General features: G+C 38.3%; 1 protein-coding gene across 1 annotated transcript in view; it reads right to left on the bottom strand.

Moving 5' to 3' along the window:
- Positions 1 to 276: 276 nt before the first annotated feature.
- The window catches only part of TM2D1 (TM2 domain containing 1), a gene marked incomplete at both ends in the record, with an annotated part of 31,047 nt that continues 14,348 nt past the window's right edge, over positions 277 to 16,975 (bottom strand). Inside the window, 3 exons of the mRNA XM_080692370.1 lie at positions 277 to 387; positions 9,590 to 9,663; positions 12,540 to 12,631. Of these exons, the coding sequence (XP_080548496.1) occupies positions 277 to 387; positions 9,590 to 9,663; positions 12,540 to 12,631 (277 nt within the window). The remainder of the gene's footprint in view (positions 388 to 9,589; positions 9,664 to 12,539; positions 12,632 to 16,975) is intronic.

Below are 16,975 nucleotides of genomic sequence, written 5' to 3' on the forward strand. Positions count from 1 at the left end.
ATTGGTGGTTCAAGGCTAGCCTCAACAAGTTAGTAAGTCCCTCCACAAGTTAGTGAGACCCTGTTTCTTTCCTTTTTTTTTTTTTTTTTTTAGCCTCCTGAATGCTAGTTTTACAAGTGTGTGCCACTACGCCCAGCTTAAAAGGACAAATTTATAATACTAGATGATCTCTTAAAAAATTTCCTATGGTTCTATTAATTCTCAAAATTTTACATAAGTAATACACCATAATTAAGATTATATATATATATCACTTACTGTTTCTCTTTTTAGATATTATGGGTATAACTGTGTTTTTCTAAATGTTTCATTAGTAATACTCAATCTTGTAAGTCTGGTTCCATAATAATCTATAATATAACTACTTCCATCTGAAGGTCCAACAATCTAGAAGAGATAAAATTTCAAAATTAACTCATTTTACAAAAGACATTTCACAAACTTTATTTTTCTCAGTTGTTAATAAAATCTCAGTAGCCACAAAATTCGAACTCTAAGTAAAACAAAAATAACTAAGTGGATCATACAGCTGGAAAGAATCCTAGGGTAGCTCACAGGATGGACAGCAGAACTGCAAGAACCAAGGCCTCAAGAACTTCATTCTGTGCTCCACAAAGCGCTTGGGCTGGCCTCCCTGCCCCCTGCTGAGGAAAATACAAGCTTTGTTCTGCTTGTCGTCATTCTGCAGACAGGCTCTTGACTGATCACAAGAAGCTCTAGATTCACATATTCTCACTTTGGCAGCTCTACACAGAAAGTAAAATTTTCTCCCCCAGTGTTTCTATATCAATTCCTGGGCCAGACTCACTGATCTGCTTGGTTTTTAATGCCTATTGCTAGACAAGTTATGGTATCCAAGGAAATATAATTGAGATGATTGGCCAGACCAGGCCCTCTGTGGGAAATGATACAGTGTGACTGACAGCCCTACCAGCAACTCCTGGAATGGAAAAGAAAGAGACAGAAAAAACAATACATGTTCACCACAAATATCGTGTCCACTTAATCATATTTTTGACAATGCAGTTAGCATTTCTATAAATTATCCTTTAAGGTAGCAATCTTCAACTTGTAGTCTTAAGGATGAATAAAGATTTACCAAAGTGTATATGGGCCCAGAGAGTTTCATAAGCGTCAAATCTAGGTTACTTGATTCCCATCCTCTGTAACAGATCTGCCTGACGCCGCATTACAGGGGAAGCAGTATGCTGTTTCCCTTCCCATGTCCCCTCCCACTGTTGTTCTCTCTCTAGTTTGGTCACAGCACAGCATCCCTGCCATTAATGCCCACTGGAGTCTCCTGATGGAAAACCCCTCAAAGGCCAAACCACAGGGAAACACAAATAGTGGACTTGAAAAATCGTCTGTATCCTAAGGTCCAAAAATATGTTTTTCTACTTAATTTTCATTTGTTTGTTTGTTTATTTATTTATTTTTGGGTGGTACTGGGGTTCCTGGAAACCCTTCTACTTCCAGGCTACACTCTCAGACCTATTTTATATTTTTATTTGGAAACAGGATCTCTTAAGCCAGCGAGACTGGCTTCAAACCTGCACGATTCTCCTGTCTCCGCCTCCCAAGTGCAGGGATTACAAGCGTTGCGCCACCACGCCTGGCTCTACTTCATTTTCAAAAGATGCATTTCCAGCCGGGCGTGGTGGTGCAACGCTTGTAATCCCCGCGCTTGGGAGGCAGAGACAGGAGGATCGCGCAGGTTCGAAGCCAATCGCACGAGCTGGCTTAGGAGACCCTGTTTCCAAATAAAAATATAAAAATAGGTCTGGGAGTGTAGCCCAGAGGAAGAAGGGCTTCCAGGAACCCCAGTACCACCAAAAAAAAAAAAAAAAAAAAAAAAAAAAAAAGATGCATTTCCACATTTTACTTTTTTCTTGAAAGTAATTTACTAAATTTGTAACATGTTAATACTCTTTTGATCAATTGTTTCAATAATTTAATCCAGAAATTACAGAAAAAATTTAAATAATTTAATTAAATGAAAAGATTGATTTTCAAGCATAAAAATGTATTACATTAGGTAAAATTCTGTGAGAGGAGAATAGAAATCAAAATTCCAGGAGAAAAAAAAGCAGTGTACAAATTATAATGGTTTGTGAAGTGTTCTTCATGTCTTTTTTAAAAAGTGGATGATATTTAGAACCCTATGCCATTTACAGTCTGCTGGATACATTTAAAAATTGATGTAACAGTTTTATTTAAATATATCAATATTTGAAATTACATCCTTTGCAACTATTTAAATTTATGATGGCGAACTTAAATGTCAATTTTAAAATATGTAGAGCGTACAGACTTTAAAATTTTCTTCTAAGGTTATATAACTGGAGTCTAAAGAAAACTACTATAGAACATTCCTCATTTAAAAAGTGATTTTGGTCTTAAAAACTATTCAACAAAAGCCAAGTGGTATGGAATGCACCTGTAGTCTCAGCTACTCAGGAAGTTGAGGCGGAAGCCTTAAGCCTAGGAGTTAGAGGCCAGTCTGAGCAACATAGCCAAAACTCATCTCAAAGACAAAACAGCAACTATTCAACAAACATTCAATCTCTACAATATTCCAGGTACTGTGCTAGGCATTATTCATATAACAGTGAATAAGAAACATAAGATACCATCTCCCCCAACAGGGGAGCTTATTCTAGTGAACTATGTCTATTAATATTCAGCAAACACACACTTGGGTGCCAGATACCCTGTCAGGTGCAATTACGCACGTCAACTTATTTTCTAAAGATTAAACTGACTTAGCTTGACATTTATGAATGTTACTTATGAATTTAAGCAAAATTTAAAACATCTGTGACATCTTTAGTGGCTAAGATCACAGAGTACATTACTATTAGCATAAGCCAAAAAGGAGAAGAATGAGTAAATAAAAGTACAGTAAGTTTTGAGGCTACATTTGGGGGAATGAAAAGGTGAGAGAGAGAGAAAGCATGCACCAACTAGCAGAAATAGGTCAAATAACAGAATAGAAAATTCCCTAGTTTCTGTGAATGGACTGGAACCAAGCCTTTTGTACGATTATCTTTCTCTCCCTTTTCTTTTGATATTAGGGCTTAAATCCAGGGATATTTTACTGCTGAGCTACATCCCCCACCTCTTATTTTTGGTTTTGAAACAGGGTCTCCCTAGGTTGCTGAATCTTGCTAAGTAATCAAGGCTAGCCTTGAACCTGTGATCCTCCTGTCTCAGCCTTTCAAATACCAGATTACAGGTGTACACCACTGTGTCTGGACCTATTATCTTTTTTTTCCTGATAACATGTCTCCTGACAACTTTGTTTACTTGTGTTGGAGAAAAGCACCCAAAAATTAAAATTAAGGTAAATATATGATTGGGTGACCTTTTGTGCATCTCTCTCTTTTTTCAGTACTGGGATGAAACCCTGGGGAGCATCCTACCTCCGAGCTACAGGTCAGCCCTATTTGTTATTCTTTATTTTGAAACAGGATCTCACTGAGTTACAAAGGACCTCACTAAGTAGCTGAGGCTGGCAGAGAACCATAATCCTCCTGTCTCGGCCTCCCAAATGCTGGGATAACAAGCATGTGCCATCATGCCAGGCTGCTTTTGTGCATTTCTAATAAGCCCACTGGAAGTTCATTTTATTCTTTCAGAAAATATAACTTATTAAACTAAAAACAGATTAAAGCCCACATGTAACATAATTTTTCAAACTGGCAGCTAACTAGTAGAAAAACAAAGTATTGCCCCTACCACCACCTCCCACCCCAAACCTATAGGTACAGAAGATACCTCTAAAGATTAGTTTTATTGTCTGGCTATACATAATCCAACTTGTATCTAATTTAGTTCTCTTACTACAGTATTTCCTTCCCCTCAGACTATGTTGATTTTTCAATAGCTAGTTCTGACATGATAATTCCACCTCTCTTTCCAGGTTCAATCTTGGAATGTAGTGGAATTCTGGCCAGTCACGTATGAGACAAGTTTATCCAGGGATTTCTTTACTCTTAAGAAGATACGTGTGAGAGGAAACAGGAAACAGGACTTTTTCTGCCTCTGAAAGTGACTACATAAAGAAGTGAGGCCAAGCCATGTGAAGATGACCAAGAAAAAGAAAAGAAGATAGGAAAGAAAGGGGAGAGGGAGGAAAAAGAGGGGGAGAGGAAAAGAAAGGGAAAATTTGGTGTATTGAAATCCTTCATTACATCCTTTTTCTCAGAATTAGTAAATCTTAGAACCACTCATTCTCCTGACTGTTGTATGATACAGTAAACGATATAAAATGTTACTTATGGCCAACAACGCTAGTAATGCACTTGTCTTCAGTATCTTCTACAGACAACTGCCAGACACCCAAAGCACACCGCTGACTACTATTGTCTTCTAAAACAGTTTGAAGAACTGCACAGACAACCAAAGTAAGTCAGTGTGGTAAAGCACTAGTCCAAATGGAAGATTTGGAAGAGAAAACTATCTTAACTAGCTGTAGGGTAAAAGAATTTAATACTTTCTGGATCCATTTTTCTTGTCCATATAATGAGGAACAGAACAAGCTGATGTATTTGGTGCCTTTTTTTTTTTTTTTTTTGCAGTACTGGGGATTGAACCCAGGGGCATTCTACCTCCGAGCTACACCCCCCAGCCCTATTTTTTATTCTTTATATTCTGAAACAGGGTCTCACTAAGTTGCAGAGAGCCTCAATAATTAGCTAAGGCTGGCCACAAACCCAGATTCTCCTGTCTCAGCCTCCCAAGTACTGGGATTATAAGCATGTGCCACAATATCCGACTCTGCGTGGTACTTTTTAAGTTCTAATGTTTTCTATGACTATGATATTTAAGTATGAACAGAACAGCTTAGGCCTCTACAAGTTACCATCAATAAGTTTTTCTACAAAATATCTTATTTAAGAAAAAATTGTGGCTAGGTGTGGTGGCCCACACTTGTAATCCCAGCATTTGGGAGGCTGAGACAGGAAGACTGCAGTTTGAGGACAGCCTCAACTACTACTTAGTGAGACCCTCTGCAACTCAGTGAGACCCTGTTTGAAAATAAAGAATAAAAAATATGACTGGAGGGTGTAGCTCGGAGGTAGGATGCTCCTGGGTTCCAGTACAAAAAAAAAAAAAAAAAAAATCAGAGGAAGAAGAAATTATGCCAGGCACAGTGGTATATGCCTATAATCTCAGCTACATATGAGGCTAAGGCAAGAGGATCTTTAAGTTCAGGGTGACCCTAGCTCAAAACAAAATATAAAAAGAGCTGGGGTATAGCTTAGAGATAAAGCACTTGTTTTGCATGTATGAAGCTCTGGGTTCAATCCCCAGTACAGGAGAAAGAAAGAGGAAAAGAAAGGAGGTGGGAAAGAAGAAAAAGGAATTGTTCGCCCAATTATTTTTAAGAAAACTGTCAGCTATAAAGCTTTCAACTCTGTATTTTCTCAAGAAATTAAAAATACTAAGTATAATAAATGTGGCAATTATGAAATCTTTCATTATGAGGTTGGTGTTGTAAATTATACAACTACATGTTGTTAAAAATATCCCATATTAGGAAACTTTTTACTCACTAAATATGCCCATGTCCACTGGTCCATTGACAAGAGTACAAAAACTAAAATTATGAGTTTATTTTTCTGCTAAGAAATTCCCTGGGGCCGAGGGTGTAGCTGAGTAGTGGAGCATTTGCTTGGCATGCTCAAGGCCTTCAGTTCAATCCCTAATACCAAAAAAAAAAAAAACCAAAAAAAAACCAACCCTCACAAACAAATAAACAACAATAACAAAAATCAACCAACCAAACAAAAACCCTGAAGCCCAAATCTGCAGCATGTGGTGTTTCCACTCTAAGCCACAGCAGATTTCTGAAATCTATGAGGTGAATGAAGACCACCACTTTGAAGCTTCTTTCCAATTAATGAGCCAAGAAACCACTACCAATCTTCATCTTACAAGAGAGCACACAAGGAAGACCACTATGCTCTAAGAATAAATTCTGCATGATAAACATGTCTCGTCTGTAAGAAGACCTAAGACCATGGGAAAGCAACTTCACATCCTCTGTATTACTTTCCTAAGGATGCTATAATAAGTTATTACAATTGTTGTGTATTCAAACTATAGAAATTTACAGTTTTAGAGGCTACCAGTCTGAAATCAACACAACTTCATGCCCTACACAAACCCAGGAGAGAATCTGTTTGATGATTCTTTTAAGTTTCTATTCGCAGCTAACATTCTTTAGCAATGTTTGGTTGTGACTGAGTATCATTCCAAAGATATTTGCCACTGGTTTTAGGGCCCACCTAAGTAATCCAAGACGATCTCATCTCAGGATCCTTAATCACCTCTGCAAACACTTTTTTTCCCCCCAAATAAAATAACATTCACAAGTACCAGAAAATTGATGTGGATGTTTTGGTCTATTGTATTTTCTTTCTATGGAGATGATTGTGGTAGTTTGAAGAAATAAAGTGAAATTTCTTCCTTTGTGTAATTTCTGATTTTTACTATGAAATTTTACCTTTTATATTTTATCTTAAATATAAAAATACTTCACATTCTTTATGTAAATACATAGGCTTTTCTACAGATTCAAAAGTCTATAATAAGTACATAAAATATCTCTAAACTCTAAAATGAGTTACTGTGTAACATACAGCTATATGCCATAAAAGATATTAGAACTTTTTTGAAAAAAAGTCTATATCAGCCGGGCATGGTGGCACACGCTTATAATCCCAGCATTTGAGAGGCTGAGACTGGAGGATCGCGGTTCACAGACAGCCTCAGCTACTTAGTGAGGCACTCGGTAACTTAGTGAGACCCTGTTTCAAAATAAAGAATAAAAAACAGGGTAGGGGGTGTAACTCGGAGGTCAAATGCCCCTGGGCTTCATCCCCAGACCAAAAAAAAAAAAAAAAAATGTCTGTATCAGTAAGAGTATATTAGAGCCAAGCATGGTGGTGCATGCTTGTAATCCCAGCATTCAGGAGGCTGAAACTGGAGGATCGCAGTTCACAGACAGCCTCAGCTACTTAGTGAGGCCCTGTTTCAAAATAAAGAATAAAAGCCGGGCGTGGTGGCACATGCTTGTAATCCCAGCATTTGGAAAGCTGAGACCTGAGGATCTCAGGTCCTGGACAGCCTCAGCTACTTAGTGAAGCTCTCTGCAACTTAGTGAGACCCTGTTTCAAATAAAGAATAAAAAAAAAATAGGGCAGAGGGTATAGCTCGGAGGTCAAATGCCCTGGGTTCCATCCCCAGATCCACAAAAGAAAAAAAAAAAAAAGAGTATGTTAAAAAAAATTTTTTTTTTGTGGTACTTAAGGTGGAAACCAGGGGCTTTCTACCTCCAGGCTACTCCCCAGCCCTATTTTTTTTTGGTTGTACAGGGGTTCTTGGAAGCCCTTCTACCTCCGGGCTACACTCCCAGACCTATTTTATATTTTTATTTGGAAACAGGGTCTCTTAAGCCAGCTCGGCTGGCTTTGAACCTGCACTATCCTCCTGTCTCTGTCTCCCAAGCGCTGGGATTACAAACATGTGCCACCAGCCCTATTTTATATTTTATTTGGAAACAGGGTCTCACTAAGTTGCTGAAAGCCTCACTAAGTAGCTGAGGCCTCCTGTCTCAGCCTCCCAAGTACTGGGATTATAAGCACGCACCACTATACCTGGTACTCTAATTTTATCTGAATAATTTAGAAATGTGATGAATTCCTAATTTCAGTTGCTCATTAAGAAAAGAACTATTTATCGTATATAATTCAGGTATGCATGTACTATAAAGCAGTGACTAAATCAAATCAGCTCTAGAATTTGATATTACTAAAGCTGAAAACCAAAGACACTATCACCAAAGAAAGAAATTAGCCTGGTTGGGGTTCAAAGACACTTTCAATTATAGATACAGTAACTTGAAGAATCCAAATAATACATTAAATCCCTTGGATCCTCAGTTAAAATGAGAAATCCATTTCTAAACATATGCACATATATACCTTAGCCTCTTTATGCCTGCTTATCTGTCCCACAGTTAGAGAAGGCAGGATATTTGGTTAGTCATATGTTTATGAGTAAAGGCAGGAAAATTCCAACTTTAAAATCAAATATTTTCCTTGTTTAATTCTGTTATCTTATTGGTCCATATGCTGCCTCCTCCTCACAGTATGGTACCAAAATCTCTTAGATTTTGACTTTCTTTTAGAGCATAATGATAACATTGAGCAGACAGAATTGAAGAGAAGTAGTACTGGAAGAGAAAGCAAAGCAAAACAGATGATTATCTAGATGCATATGCCACCCTTGCTGAAGACATAGGTGCTGCATTAATGCTTGCTAAGGAGTTGTGTGACAGTATCTGTGGCGATAAGTTCATCTCCTCCTGTAATTTAAGAATCCTCATGAGTTAACTATAACTGGTGGGGGGGGGTACTACTGGGAATTGAACCCTGTGTCTTGTACACTAAGCTATACGCTCAGCCCTACTTCATTTTTATTTTGAGATAGGGTCTTGCTAAGATGCCAAGAATGCACTCTAACTTTTGATCCACCTGCTTCAGATTCTGAAGTAGCCGGGATTACAGGCCTGTACCACCACTCCTGGCCAGCTCAGTATAACTTAGCAAATACATCTGATGGTACTTTTAAGTGCTCAAGGACAGCATCTCATAAGCTGTGCCCACCCTTGTGTCCACTGCAGCAGGAGAAAATTAGGCTAACACAATCAAAGATAAATGCCAGGAGAGTCCCGAATGCCATTAGTTTGTATGAACTTGGCCTTGCTGGAGGATAGGCCTGTTCCTAGACATTCTACAGAGCACTCATACACTCTGATTTTCCTTTTGATATAAGCTTGCTAGAGTTCAGTTTCTGTAACATGCACCCAACAGAATATTAGTATAAAATGGAGTCCACGGCAAAAGAAAATATTATTTCTACCTCCACAATGTTCCTATGTGTATCAGAGTCCTATATCAATGTCCTATAATGATAATTGATAAAATGACTATAAATATCAGGAAAATAAATAGCAAGTTTAAGAAATAATCACAATCCCTCTTAGAGACTCAATATATATTATGAAGATTTTGGAAAGGAATTCAGTGAAGAAATCTCTTTAAACTGGGTGTGGTGGCCCATACCTGTGATCCCAGTACTTAGAAGGCTAAGACAGGAGGAGCATAGCTTCAAAGACAGCCTTGGCAACTTATCAAACAACTATTTAAAAATAAAAAAGGGAGGGGTATAGCTTGGAGGTAGAATGCCCCTAGGTTCAATCAAAGGAAGGAAATAAGGAAGGGAGGGAAAAAGAGGGGAAGGGAAAGAAAAATGAAGGAAGGCCTCTAATAGTAGAGGTCCCATCTACAAATCATATTTGAGTATGAAATCCCTTGTTATGAATGTCTTATATCTTAGAGAACCAATAGTTTGGGAAACACTAGACAGAAGCATGCCCACAATCTGGCATCTGAAGAAAAACTAAAACAAGCATCCCTATTTTCTTCCTAATATATTCAAATTTTAAATATAACAGAAAATCACCATATTAAAGTTTGAATGTAAATTTAGTTTACATTCCAAATTGAAACAAACTTACCTGCATCGAAATAAGAATGAAATCAATTAGGCTCCCAATTCCACAAAATCCTACAGTGCAAAACTTTAATAAACCTAGAAAAGAAGGTAAAGTCATTTATAACCTAGAGAATCGTATTAACACACTTTATCCTTTTTCTAATAAACCATTATAAATACCATAAACTCTTTAAGATTATACAAGTAATGCTTTAAAAAAATAAAATAAAATCAAGCCAGGCATGGTGGTGTACATCTGTGATCCCAGTATTTAGGAGGCTGAAATAGGAGGAGCACAAGTTCAAAGACAGCCTCAGCAAGACTCTCAGCAGCCTAGTGGGGACCTGCTTCAAAATAAAAAGAACAGAAAGGACTGGGAGTCTACTGGGAAGCTGAAACAGGAATATCTCAGGTTTTAGGCCAGCCGCAGCAGCTTAGTGAGACCCTATTTCAAAGTAAAATATCAAATAGGGTTAGGATGTAGCTTAGAGGTAGAATATTTCTGAGTTCAACCTCTAATACAAAACAAACAAACAAACAAAAAAAAAAAAAAAAACAGGGGTTGGAGTTGTAGCTTGGAGAAAGAATGCCCCTGAGTTCAATTCCCAATACCACAAAACAAAAATCTTCAACCAGGCATGGTGGCATATGCCAGTCTATCTATAATCCTAGTACTTGGGAGGCTGAGATAGAGTGATCAGAGATCTGAAGCCAGCTTCAATAACTTAGTGAGACCCTCAACTACTTAGAGACCCACTTACAAAGTAAAATAAAAAGGGCTCAAGGTATAGCTTGGATGTACAGTGCCTCTGGGTTCAATCTCCAGTAGCCACTTCCCTCCTGCCAAAAAAATCAAATCTTCACCTGAAAATATAAAAAAAATTTAAAGGTACTTCATATGTAGAAAAGCCACAAAATAATTTAAAAATTCACTTAAATAAATATTCGTGGGAGCTGGGCGTGGACATGGGCGTGGTGTACGTTTATAATCCCAGTATTTGGGAGGCTTAGACAGGAGGATTGTGGCCAGGCTCAGCTACTTAGTGAGGCCCACCACAACTTAGTGAGATCCTGTTTCAAAATAAAGAATAAAAAACAGGGCTGGGGGTGTAGCTCAGAGGTAGAATGCCCCTGGGTTCTGTTCCCTGTACTGCAAAACAAAAACAACAAAAAATAAATATCAGTGAAAAATTCAATGTAATTTACAAATTTTCCCAAGAGAAAATATGTATAGATATAAATCTTTAAATCTCTGTACACGAGAGTTACTGAACATCTTATACTCCTAAAATCCTTGATTCATTTAGACTCAATACATTGTTATCTAAGTTTCACTATATATTTGGAGTAGAAAGTTCAAATACACACATACACACACACACACACACACACACACACACACACACACACACACACACTGTCATGCCATAAAAAATAATCAGGAAGAAACATTGGCCTTGTAAAATTTCAAAATTTCACTAGTAATCAATTACCTCTAAATTTATTCCCTACTTTTTTCTCCCAAGTATCTTCTGTTTATTAGCAGTATAGTCAAAATAAACTACTCTGAGTATTATATATACCTTTGTCCTTGGTCCCAAGCCTAAAATTAAGATACTAAAATAGGTGATAACAAAGTATCAAATCTAGGATGTACACAAGGATATAGCACCAAAACATGATGATTATAAGAGGGAAAACTGGGGGGTAGCTTTGGGAGGAGAGGTATAAATAATGCCTCTTCGATATTTAAACTTGAGTTTCTTACAAGTCATCCCTTTCGCAATATAATAAAATGGCATGAAGTAAGACTCTTTGTGAAAGAGTAGTTTGAAATATCAACTGGGAAGCCAGGCATGCCAGCGCACAGCTGTAATCCCAGTACTTGGGAAGTTGAGACAGAGAGATCACAGGTTCAAAGACAGTCTCAGCAACTCAGCAAGACTTTTAGCAACCTAGGGAGACCCCAGTCAAGAGGCTAAGGCAGTTGAGACCAGCCTAGGCAACTTAGTGAGACTCTGTTTCAAAAGAAGAAAGAAGTGATGGCGCACGCTTGTAATCCCAGCATTCAGGAGGCTGAGACCAGAGGATCGCGGTTCGCAGACAGCCTCAGCTACTTAGTGAGGCTCTCAGTAACTCAGTGAGACCCTGTTTCCAAATAAAATATAAAATAGGTCTGGGAGTGTAGCCCAAAGGTAGAAAGCCCCTGGGTTCCTTTCTTGGTACCACCAATAGTAATAATAATAATAATAATTATTATTATTATTATTATTATTATTATACAGTAAAAAAAAAAAAGATTCCCACTCCAGCTCATGCTGATCACCAAAATTCCAACACTAAAACTGGTTCTTCTAAACTGGTTCTTTAGAAGTAGTTTCTATTACCATAGGGTAAAAGTTAAAGAGGTTCAGGGAGAGAAAAGTACTTCTGGAGAGGAAGAAAAAAATGCATTTATTCATAAAACCCTTACTGAACGTACATTGTGTGCCCAACATTAGCACTCAGAGTTTGTATATGCTCACACTGTCTTGGGGGTGTGTGTTTTACTAAAGGCAAAACACAAGAAAAGTCAGGTTTTCTTTTTGCAGTACTGAGGATGGAACCCAGGGACATTCTACCTTGGAGCAACACCCCCAGCCTTATTTTATTTTTATTTTTTTGCTCTTTATTTTTAAACAGGGCCTCACTAAGTAGCTGAGGCTGTCCTTGAACCACAATCCTCCAGTCTCAGATGCTGGGATTATAAGTGTGCACCAAAACGCCAAGCTCAGTATTTCTTACTTAACCTGAATGGTAGAGCTAAATAGTAGGTTGAAATTCATAGACGAATGTTGGCTATTCAACTCCAATTATGTGGAACTTTGTAATATGAATAATACGCAGAGATTTTATCAATGAAAATACATATATTTCTGTAAAATACAGGTTTTGCAAGAATTTTTTATTTTTTTTTAATGTAACATACTTACCGAGAGCAGGATATCCAAGGTAAAATCGATCTGCTCCCAACCATCCAAGAAAAAGAGACAATGCAACTGCCACTTTGTATGAATAGCCATTTCTGCAAGGATTAAAATCTCAATATCATATTCATGTCTTTCCAATATGTGAACACTTTTTTAAAAATTGTGAATTATTAGCCGGACGTGGTGGTACATGCTTGTAATCCCTGCGCTTGGGAGGCAGAGACAGGAGGACCGCACAGGTTCGAAGCCAGCCGCGCTGGCTTTAGAGACCCTGTTTCCACATAAAAATGTAAAAAATAGGTCTGGGAGTGTAGCCCGTGGGACTATATCCCGGAGGTAGAAGGGCTTCCAGGAACCCCAGTACCACCAAAGAAAAGAAAAAAAAGTGAATTACTATTTATTTTTTAGTTGGCTAATTCATTCATTTGTTCATTCCACTGATGCTTTTTTGGGAGGAACTTTTCTAAACTATTGAGACATAGTAAATAAAAGGTACAGAGATCTCTTTCCTTAAAAATCTTACCACTTAGTGGCAGTAAACAAAAACACAAACATATTTAAAAAGCTAATCATGTCATTTGTTAGAAAAGCATACATGTTATGAAAAATGCTATGAAGTAGGATGTACAGTGAATTCCAAATGCCAGAGGCCACTAAAATGGGATAATTAGGTAAGCCTCAGTGAGAAGGTAATAACTGAGCAAAGAAAGGAGAGAAATAAATGAGTTAGAACACACACATCCTCTGAGAGAAGAGTGTCCCAAACAAAAGAAACAACTGGTACAAAAGCTACCTGGCAGGTTTGGGCTCTATTATGGAGGCCAGAGTAGCAGAAGCAGAGTAAGAAAAGGGAGGAATATTAAGAGATGATGTCAGACAGTTCATGGGAGTGAAGGAAGCAAATCACGCCTTGTAAATCACTATAAATACTCTTTTACTTTGGGAGAATTGGGAAGCTACTACAGGATTTTAAATAAAAGGGAGGCATAATCTGATTTAGATTTTAAAATAATTGCTCTGAGCTGGGCATGGTGGCACATGCTTTTAATCCCAGCATTTGGAAGGCTGAGACAGGAGGATCACGGTTCGTGGCTATTTAGTAAGGCCCTTTGCAGCCTCAGCTACTTAGTGAGGCCCTTTGCAACTTAGTGAGACCCTGTTTCAAAATCAAGAATAAAAAATAGGGCTGGGGTTGTAGCTCGGATATAGAATGCCCCTGGGTTCCATTCCCAGTACTGCAAAAAATAAAAAAAATAAATAAATGAATAAATAAACAACAATAATCATGCTAGCTGCTATGCTGAAAATAGACTATATGAGAATATTCATCAGTTAATATATAACCAGCCTGATGTGGTGGGGCACACCTATAATACTTGGGAGGCTGAGACAGGAAGATCACAGGTTTGAGGCAAGCATCAGCAACTTAGTGAGACCCTGCTTTAAAATAAATAATAAAAAGGGCTGGTGGTGGGTAGCTCAGAGGTAGAATGTCCCTGGGTTCAATCCCTAGTACCCAAAAAGAAAAAAAGTGTCATATAAACAAACCACTCCAAAACTCAGTGTCCTACAACAAAAAGCTTTTCTACTTATGCTTGTAGACTGCAGACTGGCTGTGGCTCAACCGATCCTAGCTGTTGGCTGGGCCACTCTGCTTCAGACTCTTCTCTCTGAGCCTGGATCCATACTATAGATTCAGTTTGTCTGCTTCATTTCAGTGTTTCTAGGGCCCAAACTAACATGTAGCAGCCACTTGAGACAAGTTGTTTAAGGATATATCATCAAAGTTCAAAAGGCAAGCTGAATCCCACAAGCACACTCAGCCTTCTCTTTCACACCTGCTAACATTATATAGACCAAAGTGAGTAATGTAGCCAAGTCCAAAATCAACGATATGGCAAGTATATGCTAGCCGGTTGACAGGGACTGAGAGGGATGAATATTTGCTGAACAAATTCAAATTACCAGAGGGTCAAGAATTTAAAGGCTACTTCAATAATTCAGGAGAGAATAAATAGCTGGACCCAAAGTAAAAGCAAAAGTAGCAAAAGTAGTGAGAAGTGTTTAGATTCTAGATATATTATGAAGTACAACCAAGTAGATTTCTTTTTTTTTTTTTTTTTTTTTGGTGGTACTGGGGATGGAACCCAGGGGCATTCTACCTCCAAGATATACCCCAGCCCTATTTTTTTATTCTTTATTTGGAAACAAGGTCTCACTGAGTTCCAAAGGACCTTACTAAGTAGCTAAGGCTGGCCTCAAACCACGATCCTCCTGTCTCAGCCTCCCAAATACTGGGATTACAAGCATGCGTCACCACACCCGGCTCCAACTATATATCTTGATGTGTTCAGTTGAGTGTATAAAAAAGTGAAAGGAGTGATAGCACAACAATTCTATCCTAAGCAACTAGAAGGATAAAGCTAGCATTAGCAATTGAGGAAAGACTGAGGATGGACAGATTTTGGAATAAAAATCAGGACTTCAGATTTGAACATGTGAGTTTGAGATTTTTATCAAATATTGAAATAGAGTCATCCAAAACACAGCTGGGAGCCAGGCGTGGTGGCGCACACTTGTAATCCCAGAGCTTGGGAGGCTGAGACAGGAGGATCGCACAGGTTCAAAGCCAGCCTCAGCTACTTAATGAGGCACTCAGCAACTTAGTGAGACCCTGTTTCCAAATAAAGTATAAAACAGGTTTAGGAGTATACCCCATAGGTAGAAGAGGCCCTGGGTTCCACCCGCAGTACCATAAAAACAAACAAACAAAAAAGCTGTATTTTACAAGTCTGAAGTTATAGAGAGGAGTCTAGGCTTTCAATTTAAAGTCAAATCTGGTCAGGTCAGAACCCCACTGATAACCCTGTTTATCACAATGTACTCAAAATTAGGACATTTGTGGGAGGCTAAGGGAAGTGGTAAGAAACCAAGAGATCCTCCTGTTCATGTCCATCTTCAGGTGGACAGAAGTGATGTTCCATCTACTTAGGAATGGTGCACCAAACTAGAGATAGAAAAATATATTAGGAGGCTTTGCAAAAACTCAGGCAGCAATCTAATAAGTAGCAGCAGGAGAAGGAAGTAAACAAAACTGGTCTGGGAATACAGCTCAGTGGTAGAGTGCTTACCTAGTATGCACGAGGCCCCGGGCTCAGTATTGGAGGGGGTAAAACACACACACACACACACACACACACACACACACACACACACACACACACGAAACTGGTAAATATTAGGAAACAACCATACTAAATATACATGTGAGGAATGAAGGAAGAGGAGGATGATTAAAGTTTCTGGTTAAGAAATTAGAAGCAGAACATGTGGTAAAAGCCTGTAATACCAGCCTCCACAATTTAGCAAGGCACTCAGCAAATTAGTGAAAATCTATTTCAAAATAAAAAGTAGAAAGACCTGGAAGCATAGCTTGGAGATAAACCCCCCCCTGGGTTCAATCCCCCTTACCAAGAAAAAAACTTGGTAGACAGTTGCAATTCACGAAGACTAGGGAGAAATAATTTGAAGAAAAAGGTAACAAATGCAATTTTGAACTATATAACATATAAAATATCTATAATACCTTATATGATGAGAGAAGCCAAATGGGAGAGGCCAGATGGGTGGATGGATCAAGGAAAAAATAGGATCAAGGATTTAACCCTGAGGTTGTCAAGGCTTTCAAGACTTAAAGAAAAAGCACAGAAATCAAAGAAAAAAAATGCTTTATACTAGAAGTCAAGAAAATTATGATTATTATTATTTTTTTTGTGTGTATGTGGTACTGAGGATTGAACCCAGGGGCATTCTACTTCCAAGCTACATCCTCAGCCCTATTTTATTTATTTATTTAGTTAGTTAGTTAGTTAGTTAGTTAACTTATTTATTTTTTGCAATACTAGGGATGAAACCCAGGGGCATTCTATCTCCAAGCCATACCCCAGCCCTACTTTTTATCCTTTATTTTGACACAGGGTCTCACTGAGTTGCAAAGGGCCTAAGTAACTAAGCTATCCATGAACCCTGATCCTCCTTTCTAAGCCTCCCAAATGCTGGGATTACAAGCAGGTGCCACCACGCCCAGTTTTATTTCCTAATTTGAAAGAGAGTCTTACTAAGTTGTGGTGGGCCTAAGTAGCTGAGGCTGCAATTGGTATCCTACTGTCTCAGCCTCCCAAGTACAGGGATTACAAGCGTGTATCACCATGCCCGGCTTTTATTTATGTTTTTGGTAATGGGGATTGAGCCCAGGAACATTCTACATCTGAGCTATACATTCAGCCTTTTTTTCTTTTTTCTTTTTTTAATTCTAAAGCAGGGACTCACTGAATTGCTGAGCCTGGCCTTGAATCTGCTATCTTCCTATCTCCACCTTCCAAGTATAAGGATTACAAATGTGCCACCATACCAGGCTCAAGAAAAAATAAAATTAGCCA

The sequence above is a fragment of the Muscardinus avellanarius genome, assembly GCF_963383645.1.
Source record: "Muscardinus avellanarius genome assembly, chromosome: 3".
Lineage (NCBI taxonomy): Eukaryota > Metazoa > Chordata > Mammalia > Rodentia > Gliridae > Muscardinus > Muscardinus avellanarius.